This window comes from Aristolochia californica, unplaced genomic scaffold, assembly GCF_029961685.1.
Source record: "Aristolochia californica isolate CCGP_79_NKW_82.1479 unplaced genomic scaffold, dmAriCali1.0.hap1 SCAF_7, whole genome shotgun sequence".
NCBI lineage: Eukaryota > Viridiplantae > Streptophyta > Magnoliopsida > Piperales > Aristolochiaceae > Aristolochia > Aristolochia californica.
Window position 1 is genome coordinate 2,805,195 of NW_027182268.1, and position 11,058 is coordinate 2,816,252.

The 11,058-nt window shown below is 47.9% G+C and overlaps 1 protein-coding gene across 1 annotated transcript; it reads right to left on the reverse strand.

The window, feature by feature from the left end:
- Positions 1 to 7,134: 7,134 nt before the first annotated feature.
- Positions 7,135 to 10,636, reverse strand: LOC137936935 (F-box/kelch-repeat protein At5g15710-like). The gene is made up of 2 exons (XM_068781912.1): positions 9,307 to 10,636; positions 7,135 to 7,998 (listed from the first exon to the last, which is right to left on the reverse strand). The coding sequence occupies exon 1, from the start codon at positions 10,456 to 10,458 to the stop codon at positions 9,352 to 9,354; it is 1,107 nt and encodes a 368-aa protein (XP_068638013.1). The 5' UTR covers positions 10,459 to 10,636; the 3' UTR covers positions 7,135 to 7,998; positions 9,307 to 9,351.
- Positions 10,637 to 11,058: the final 422 nt, after the last annotated feature.

The window sequence follows — 11,058 nt, forward strand, 5'->3', positions numbered from 1 at the left end:
GGAAGAGCTAGGCCGCACGGGTTAGATATTCCGCAAGGCTAGACGGACTTAGCCTAAATCTAACCGCGTGACAACTGGTATCAGAGCAGCTTTCCATCCATGACGTCCACAAGTGGAGAAGTAGCAGCAAGAGGTATGGAAACACTCTCTGAAAATGATTTACGTTTTGGTGATTTCAAGTCCAGGCTTGTTAGCTTGAAAAACCAGCTTTCAAGACTGGAGGAGTTCGTACGTGACATTGTGCATGGCCTACACCTTGTCCCTAACTTGTCCCAAAGGTTTTTGGACAATGTACATAGTGCCATGGCAGTAATGCAAACTGAAATCCAGAGAGTGGACGGAGATGTTAAGACCATTGAAAAAGGAGTGGGAGCAAGACTCACTCTATGCGAGAGAGCCCTTGCGAATGGAGAAGGTTCGCATGGAGGTACTAAGACCGGTGCTGCTGGGAGAGACAACAGCAAGGCGCCCGATCCAGTGCTGTTTTCCAGAAATTGCTGGGATTCTGCTATGCCTTTTGATGGAGAAAAGGGCACAAGGGTATTAGCGCGTATACAGCGCACAACACCAGATTGCATTGCTGGAACACACGCAGAAACGGAATTCGTGCGTGCAGCAGAGGCAGAGGTGCGTGTGGCGCTATGCGAACAACACTCAGTAACCTCAAGGTGTGATGCGGCAAGCGGCAGACCCTTCACGCGCATCATGCGCGATGCGGTAGCAGCTGCGCGAGACGGATATAGGCGCAGCACATGCGTCGGCACTTGTTTCACGCGCATCATGCGCGATGCGGTAGCAGCTGCGCGAGACGGATATACGTGCAACACATGCGTCGGCATTTGCTTCACGCGCACCACGCGCGGTGCGGTAGCAGCAGAACCTGATGTGGCGCATGACGCACACATAGGCGCAGGAGACATGCGCTTTGTGCAAGGCATGCCTGCGCACAGGCAGGACCATCTTGTCATAGAAACGGAAAATACGACTTGGCGATTACGAGTCTTAACAACAATTACACATGTTAGTACTTCGTTGCTAGACCGGATTCGCACTAGACTTCACCAAGACGCCCAGACCTTCAGCATTATGCAAGCTGCAACCTTGGGTGAGAGGAGAAGACTATGGCTTGACGACGGATTGCTCAAGACCAAAGGTAATCGACTTTATGTGCCTAAGTACGATTACCTATGGCATGACCGCTGGAGGGAATGCCATGATTCCTTGTGGGGAGGACATCCAGGCCAAAGACGGACGTTGGCCTTGCTCTCTGGCCAGTATTATGGGCTGGACATCGAGAGCGATGTGGAGGAGTTTGTGTACACATGTTTTATCTATCAACAGGATATGATGAAACAAAGAAAGCCCGGAGGCTTGTTACAGCCTTTGCCCATTCCAAAACGGCCGTGGGAGTCTACTTCAATGGACTTCCTTTCTGGTTTGCGCAAGAAAGAAGGGCTTGAGTCTATCATGGTAGTGGTGGACCAGGTTACGAAACACGGAACATTCGTAACAGTGCCAAGTGATTGTACAGCAGAGGAGGCTGCTCGAGCTTTCATGGCACAAGTGGTGAAGCACTGGGGTGTGCCCACAACGATCATCAGAGATCGCAACCCCAGATTCATAGGAAAATTCTGGACCGAGTTATCTAAACTATTGGGAATTACTAAAAATTTTTCCACTAGTTTTCATCCTCATACTGACAGTCAAACGGAGCTTATAAAGACCGAGAGGAGCGAAAAAGGGGCAAGCCCCAGAAGATGCAATACTTGGCAAAGCGGCGTGGTCAACCGGAAAGTTAGGCAACACGGCAAGACACTGCCGAGTTGTAGCAATCCGAGAAGGAGGTGGCCCACTATCGCCAGGGGATGCAGACGAGGGCGTCTGCCTTATGGCGGTGGGAGTATGAGACGGGGGAAGCAGCCATGGTGTAACCAGACAGCAAGGCAAAAGACTGTGCAAGTCCAGTGCACAGCAATAGCAGCAACGGCCAAGGCCAAGTGCAAAGGCACGGCCCAGAGGGGCGCACACATATGGCTGGCCCGACATCAGCTGCAGCAAAGGAAGACACACTTGAGCTTGCCAAACGGATGGCCAAGCAACAAGGTGCACAACAACCCCAGCAGCCAGCCCAGACACAAGGCAGCACGCCAGCGGACACTTCTGGCGGGGCGAAATGGGGTTGGGCGCGACCAGGACTCCAGGCGAGGCGAAATGGGGTTTCCAGCACTCCAGCGCCAGCAGGACTCCAGGCGCCAGCAGAGTCCTGGCGGGGCGAAATGGGGTTTCCAGGACTCCACCGCCAGCAGGACTCCAGACTCCAGGCGCCAGGCGCCAGCAGAGTCCTGGCGGGGCGAAATGGGGTTTCCAGGACTCCAGCGCAAACAGGACTCCAGGCGCCAGGCGCGCGCCAGCAGAGTCCTGGCGGGGCGAAATGGGGTTTCCAGGACTCCAGCGCCAGCAGGACTCCAGGCGCCAGGCGCCAGGCGCGTGCCAGCAGAGTCCTGGCGGGGCGAAATGGGGTTTCCAGGACTCCAGCGCCAGCAGGACTCTAGGCGCCAGGCGCGCGCCAGCAGAGTCCTGGCGGGGCGAAATGGGGTTTCCAGGACTCCAGCGCCAGCAGGACTCCAGGCGCCAGGCGCCAGGCGCGCGCCAGTAGAGTCCTGGCGGGGCAAAATGGGGTTTCCAGGACTCCAGCGCCAGCAGGACTCCAGGCGCCAGATGCCAGAATTCGGATTTTTCGGATTCTAGCGGATTTCTTGGCGTTTTTAGAGATTTCTAAAGCCAAAGGAGAGGTTATAAATAGAGGGGTCTCTCCCATTGTAAAAAAAGGGGGAAAAAGGTCGAAAATCCTTAGTATTCTTTACTTTTCAAGTGTATAGAGAGAGTTTTTAGCCTTGGCCTTCAAGAGTGTTTGGCCATCCTTTGTAATCTTGTATTCTTAATACAAAGTAGGCTTTTCTCTTCTATATCTTGGTCTTTTCATTGTCCCATTTGACTGGCAACTTCTTGTGTGAAGTATTGGTTGGAGGATCCGAGGCTCAAGGAGGCTGACTAGTTCTTCGGAAGAGCTAGGCCGCACGGGTTAGATATTCCGCAAGGCTAGACGGACTTAGCCTAAATCTAACCGCGTGACAACTGGTATCAGAGCAGCTTTCCATCCATGACGTCCACAAGTGGAGAAGTAGCAGCAAGAGGTATGGAAACACTCTCTGAAAATGATTTACGTTTTGGTGATTTCAAGTCCAGGCTTGTTAGCTTGAAAAACCAGCTTTCAAGACTGGAGGAGTTCGTACGTGACATTGTGCATGGCCTACACCTTGTCCCTAACTTGTCCCAAAGGTTTTTGGACAATGTACATAGTGCCATGGCAGTAATGCAAACTGAAATCCAGAGAGTGGACGGAGATGTTAAGACCATTGAAAAAGGAGTGGGAGCAAGACTCACTCTATGCGAGAGAGCCCTTGCGAATGGAGAAGGTTCGCATGGAGGTACTAAGACCGGTGCTGCTGGGAGAGACAACAGCAAGGCGCCCGATCCAGTGCTGTTTTCCAGAAATTGCTGGGATTCTGCTATGCCTTTTGATGGAGAAAAGGGCACAAGGGTATTAGCGCGTATACAGCGCACAACACCAGATTGCATTGCTGGAACACACGCAGAAACGGAATTCGTGCGTGCAGCAGAGGCAGAGGTGCGTGTGGCGCTATGCGAACAACACTCAGTAACCTCAAGGTGTGATGCGGCAAGCGGCAGACCCTTCACGCGCATCATGCGCGATGCGGTAGCAGCTGCGCGAGACGGATATAGGCGCAGCACATGCGTCGGCACTTGTTTCACGCGCATCATGCGCGATGCGGTAGCAGCTGCGCGAGACGGATATACGTGCAACACATGCGTCGGCATTTGCTTCACGCGCACCACGCGCGGTGCGGTAGCAGCAGAACCTGATGTGGCGCATGACGCACACATAGGCGCAGGAGACATGCGCTTTGTGCAAGGCATGCCTGCGCACAGGCAGGACCATCTTGTCATAGAAACGGAAAATACGACTTGGCGATTACGAGTCTTAACAACAATTACACATGTTAGTACTTCGTTGCTAGACCGGATTCGCACTAGACTTCACCAAGACGCCCAGACCTTCAGCATTATGCAAGCTGCAACCTTGGGTGAGAGGAGAAGACTATGGCTTGACGACGGATTGCTCAAGACCAAAGGTAATCGACTTTATGTGCCTAAGTACGATTACCTATGGCATGACCGCTGGAGGGAATGCCATGATTCCTTGTGGGGAGGACATCCAGGCCAAAGACGGACGTTGGCCTTGCTCTCTGGCCAGTATTATGGACTGGACATCGAGAGCGATGTGGAGGAGTTTGTGTACACATGTTTTATCTATCAACAGGATATGATGAAACAAAGAAAGCCCGGAGGCTTGTTACAGCCTTTGCCCATTCCAAAACGGCCGTGGGAGTCTACTTCAATGGACTTCCTTTCTGGTTTGCGCAAGAAAGAAGGGCTTGAGTCTATCATGGTAGTGGTGGACCAGGTTACGAAACACGGAACATTCGTAACAGTGCCAAGTGATTGTACAGCAGAGGAGGCTGCTCGAGCTTTCATGGCACAAGTGGTGAAGCACTGGGGTGTGCCCACAACGATCATCAGAGATCGCAACCCCAGATTCATAGGAAAATTCTGGACCGAGTTATCTAAACTATTGGGAATTACTAAAAATTTTTCCACTAGTTTTCATCCTCATACTGACGGTCAAACGGAGCTTATAAAGACCGAGAGGAGCGAAAAAGGGGCAAGCCCCAGAAGATGCAATACTTGGCAAAGCGGCGTGGTCAACCGGAAAGTTAGGCAACACGGCAAGACACTGCCGAGTTGTAGCAATCCGAGAAGGAGGTGGCCCACTATCGCCAGGGGATGCAGACGAGGGCGTCTGCCTTATGGCGGTGGGAGTATGAGACGGGGGAAGCAGCCATGGTGTAACCAGACAGCAAGGCAAAAGACTGTGCAAGTCCAGTGCACAGCAATAGCAGCAACGGCCAAGGCCAAGTGCAAAGGCACGGCCCAGAGGGGCGCACACATATGGCTGGCCCGACATCAGCTGCAGCAAAGGAAGACACACTTGAGCTTGCCAAACGGATGGCCAAGCAACAAGGTGCACAACAACCCCAGCAGCCAGCCCAGACACAAGGCAGCACGCCAGCGGACACTTCTGGCGGGGCGAAATGGGGTTGGGCGCGACCAGGACTCCAGGCGAGGCGAAATGGGGTTTCCAGCACTCCAGCGCCAGCAGGACTCCAGGCGCCAGCAGAGTCCTGGCGGGGCGAAATGGGGTTTCCAGGACTCCACCGCCAGCAGGACTCCAGACTCCAGGCGCCAGGCGCCAGCAGAGTCCTGGCGGGGCGAAATGGGGTTTCCAGGACTCCAGCGCAAACAGGACTCCAGGCGCCAGGCGCGCGCTAGCAGAGTCCTGGCGGGGCGAAATGGGGTTTCCAGGACTCCAGCGCCAGCAGGACTCCAGGCGCCAGGCGCCAGGCGCGTGCCAGCAGAGTCCTGGCGGGGCGAAATGGGGTTTCCAGGACTCCAGCGCCAGCAGGACTCTAGGCGCCAGGCGCGCGCCAGCAGAGTCCTGGCGGGGCGAAATGGGGTTTCCAGGACTCGAGCGCCAGCAGGACTCCAGGCGCCAGGCGCCAGGCGCGCGCCAGTAGAGTCCTGGCGGGGCAAAATGGGGTTTCCAGGACTCCAGCGCCAGCAGGACTCCAGGCGCCAGACGCCAGAATTCGGATTTTTCAGATTCTAGCGGATTTCTTGGCGTTTTTAGAGATTTCTAAAGCCAAAGGAGAGGTTATAAATAGAGGGGTCTCTCCCATTGTAAAAAAAGGGGGAAAAAGGTCGAAAATCCTTAGTATTCTTTACTTTTCAAGTGTATAGAGAGAGTTTTTAGCCTTGGCCTTCAAGAGTGTTTGGCCATCCTTTGTAATCTTGTATTCTTAATACAAAGTAGGTTTTTCTCTTCTATATCTTGGTCTTTTCATTGTCCCATTTGACTGGCAACTTCTTGTGTGAAGTATTGGTTGGAGGATCCGAGGCTCAAGGAGGCTGACTAGTTCTTCGGAAGAGCTAGGCCGCACGGGTTAGATATTCCGCAAGGCTAGACGGACTTAGCCTAAATCTAACCGCGTGACAATCAGAATCAAAACCCAAACCATTGAAATTGATCTTATTGGGGGCAACAATAAACCCAGCAAACTCCATGACTTGCCACATCAGCACATACATGGAAAGTATCCTATTTTTAAAAAATAAATCTATCCTATAAACTAATTTTAAAAAGGGATCTCATCTATCCCAACATTGAGAGAAATGGCAAAGGAGAGGTGGGGGAGCAGGAAAAGAGGGGAGGTCCAAAACCTCACACCCACTCTCACGAAAGAAACTAGAAGATTTGAGGAGCCCTGCCCACTCCCCCTTTTTTTTCCTGCAGGAAGTGGCTGATGGGTCTCCTCTCTGGCTCTATAGGAAGAGAGACAATGGAAACAAGGAGGCCACTCTGCCCTCTTCCGAAGGGATATAAGAAAGAAGAAAGAAGGGAAGGGAGGGCCCCCCACTCCTGTCCTCCTTTGTTAAGTAAGAAGAGAAAAGAGTTCAACCAGAGAGGGAAGTCATGGGCCCCCTTTCTGCTTCATTCTGGCTAAGGCAGAAGCAGTAGACAGTGTCCTCCCCTGCCTAGCCCATGCTCAAACAAGGTGTCAGTTTTTTTAAATTTGTTTAATTTAAGAATAATGAAAAAATATAAAATTTAACAGGTTTTAAAAGAAGGGAGGGACCACATAGGCACTTAGTGGCTACACAGGAGTTGACCGGTTTAAATATGAGACAGTGATGAATATCATTTATTAAAAGGCATTTTGAAAACTAAATTTTCTCAATCAGTTAGTAGAATAGAAAGATTTTAGAAAATATGAACATCCTTTTTTTATATGGATATTCTTTGCCCATCATAACATTATTCTGCCAAGATCAATGAACAAAAAATTGGTCTACTATGCAAAATTTAACAAACGAGTCTATTAAAAAACCAGATATATAACACTACGGATGGCCAGGACAGTAGCAAAGAGTCAAAACCAAACAAGAAGCAAATAAGATCTCTTCGAAACAGTGCCTCTTCTAAACCACAGAGCCCAATAATTTTTTTTTTTTTTTTCATATTAGTTATGCAAAAACCACAAGCAAGGGGTCATATGGTTGCCTACCATGGAACCTAATTGCCCATCCTCAACAAAAAGTATGATTCCGTGCAAGTGTACCTAATGTTGAATAAACCTTAGTGTCTGAACTATGTGCTTAGAACCCCATGATTTGCAAGGCGTGCCTCCAGAAAATGACAATTTACTTTCAAATGCCAATTTCATATTTTGGCTTGAATTTTTATCAGACACAAAACAAAATCTATTGCTTCACGAGTACCTGTCAAAGAAAAACCCATAAATGCTGAACCAGAGATGACCATTCTCTTCTAACCAATGGAGTAAGACCAACCAGTCACCACTTTCTTACCCAAGTCATTACCTCCATACGCCTCACCAGCATCTGTATTCTTAGTTTCAGTTTCAAGAACAAACTCTTAAAATAGTCCATACCTCCATCAATTGGTAATATCCAAATATATCAACATGTCGGAGTCCAACTACTAGATAGTCACCATGAACATATGAGAACACTCGTATTTGGAAAGTGTCAACAAATGCATCCCTTCAAACACCTTTACCCACAAAATCTCAGGTCAATCTCCAACTTACTACGCAGTTGACAGCTTGCATACGAGTGATTATCACTGTTTGTCACCAACAGTGGCAAGAACATAACTCAATTCCTTTTGGGCCTTCATATTTGACAATACTCAGCGTGTCTAAACCTTTGTTCCCTTCCAATGTCCAGAGACATAAAAGAGCATCAGAAACCAGTGTTCCCCACTATAATTGAAACCTGCAGACAGGTAGTAAAGTTTTCTCAATTTCCTCAAATAAACACCCTTTTAAAGTCTACAAGTGAGTGTAGCACCACATCAACCCAAAATGCATTTGCCCCTAGTGACTCAGGAAAACCCCAAATAACTGTCTTATTTAGCCAATGAAAGTCTTAAATCAATCCAATATAAGTAGTTCATCTCATAATACAGAATAGAATTCCATCTTTCACATTTGTCTCGTCTTCTAAGTCCATAGGTTCCTTAGTGGCAGCCCTGATATGGGTCGATAAACTTCATAAGGAATATTGAGGTCCATGTTTGGTAAACTAATCTAAAAATAATAAAAGTTGACTTTCACAGTTAGTTGTCATTGTTCAGGCAATTCATCCAGAACATCTAGGTAGCTCTCACTGTAGCACCAAAATCCCCATAGAACTGATGCCTTGTACACCAGAGGCCATTTAATCATTCACTGTCCCTCAGAAAAGCATAAAACCCAAATCTTTTACAGCTGCTCCAATGCAACAAAACCATAAGTAAAAGCAGAAAGGACAGGAGCTGTGACAAACTTCAACAGGTTATCTTTAATGTGACTAACCTAACCTATATTATTGAAGTCAGCCAAAACTAAGTTATCTAGGGACAACTTCTTAAATTCATGACAATGACAAGAGATCAGTTTTTTAACAACACAAGTTTTTAGTTCATGTCTCAGGAGGTAGAGAAAATGAAAGAGAGATCAGACAAACAGATGGGAAAAAAAATGACAAGTAACAAACAAACAGGGTTTAATAAATAATTCATTTGGAACTGCCAAAGATCAGTAGATTTTTCAAAACTTCCAAAAATGACAGTGGATGATGCAAGTACAACTTATTGTGCATGCTAATATCCCCTTGTCCCGGATGTTAACTAATGACAAAATTTCAATAGATTCATGCAATACATATGAAGAATGAATTGACGTTAACATATGATGTGTACTGCTCATTTACATGCACCTAAAAAATTGTATGGTGAATAAGCTAAACAGACAGAATAGCTTCTGAACACAATTAGCCACAAAATAGCTTTTGAACACAATTAAAGGACTCAACTCCTACACAAGAAAGTCGTTCACCCAACAGAATAGCTTTTGAATAAGCCAAACAGACAGAATAGCTTTTGCACACGATTAAAGGACTCAACTCCTACACAAGAAAGCCATTCACCCAAAAGTTAAATTATATATGTAACAGATAGAATGCAGAATGGTAAGTAAAAAAGGATCAGCCCAACTTGCACGGGTCTATTTATGTTGGCTAGGACAGAGGATATGGACCTACGGAGATGAAAAGATGAATCCCAAAACACTGTTCCACTCTGGTGACTCAAACCCTTGCTGACAAGCTCGGCTCATATGGCAAACCCACCAGATTATTCCTTCCTATTGCCTGGCATTGACTCCCCCCAGACACGTTGTTTTCTGGCACCCACTCCCAAGTCCGGTCCAACAGATTGTATAAAATTGACTGCCACCCTCGGTGTGTGCTAAAGCACAAAAGATCTCCATGACCCTGAGACTGTATCAAAATGGAGTAGGGTGAATGTATATCCTTCAGTATATAATCTGGCATAACTCCTATCTCAACCCATTCCAAGCTCTCCCACATAAGCTCCCAAATGCAAATGCTCCTAGTCATATATTCCTTCACAATCTTTCCAGTCAACAACAGCCTTCCCCTGCATATAACCAACGACAAGCACCTCAGACCTCCCGAAGGCATTCTAACATTTAGTTCCATCCAATTCCGATTCTCCATATCATAAGCAATCAGACGGTAACCTTGGGAAGTATTAACAGGGGTCGCCAGGCAATAGAAGAAACCGTCGTGCCATATTGCATGAACCACGAACCAGAACTGCAAGAATCCCTGACAAGAACGGCAGTGATAGATCCACCGGCCCGTTCTGGAATCATAAAGCTCCGTGATGCTCTCACTGGAAGCCGGCTCGGTGGTCCCCGTGACGAGTATCTGATAAGAATCCGAAACCTTGTCAGCAACCATGCCGACAATGTCAATTTCGCGAATTTGGGACATCAAGGGTAAAACCCTTTGGGACGAGGTAACAGGGTTACACACTATCAAGGTAGGGTAATCGGAACTACGGTTACGGAAGCAGAGAAGACCGCCGGAGGAGGCAAGGAGGAGGACTTGGGTGGGATCCAGGGAACACCACTCGTAGAGGGGGAGGTTGTTCCAGCGGTGTGCCGCAGGGCTGAAGGCCGCCACAGAGAAGTGAGTGTGGTAGACGAGGAACCAGAGGTTCCTCGGTGAGATCTCCGCCCAGAGATCAATGAAAGAACTTGATTTCAGCAGCGAATTCCACTGCTTACAGACACAGCGGCAGCGGAAGACGGAAGAGAGAGGGAGGAGCGCAAGGACTCGCTCGATCAATTCATCCGGCAGTTTGTACCAAACGCACCTTTCCACCATCCCTTGTAAAGAAAATTACGCCAAATCAAAACAGAGAAAAACCTTTAAGTATAGATTCGTCTATAAATTGCTAGCTACAACCAGAGAATTGCTCGATGTGTTGCCACAGGAAAGGAGTTTCGATGGCGGTTAAGAGCGCTTGTTAGAAGGAGAGAATCAAAGAATCAGACTCGCCACCTTTCTCAATTCTCTCTTTTTTTCGCTCGAACGACGCGCATTATCGCTGTTGTTCGTTTTATCAGCCGTCCCGCGCGTTTGACCGCTTTGGCGTTTTTACCCTACGTGCCGTCGTCAACCTGATCGAGCATGTTCAAAATTCAGGGGCGTCAAGTTTATCTGATTTTTATTCTATGAGGAAATATGAGAGCATACGATAAAATATAAAAAAAAGGTCTCACACCAAAATATTCTTGAAAATGAGTCCAATAGGAATAGACATTGATAGGTCTATTTGATGAAAGAAAAGTCCAACAAACCTCTTGATTTAATCTTGGAGAGAAAAGAAAATGAGAAAAAAACATGGTTTGTCTCTTAGTTCTAATCTTTTTCGTTTTCAAACGATGGAATTCTAAAAGAAAAGAAACAACATAGAAACAACAG

Bases quoted from the DNA above. Each gene is read 5' to 3' on its own strand.
- LOC137936935 (XM_068781912.1), bottom strand. From the start codon at position 10,458: ATGGTGGAAAGGTGCGTTTGGTACAAACTGCCGGATGAATTGATCGAG.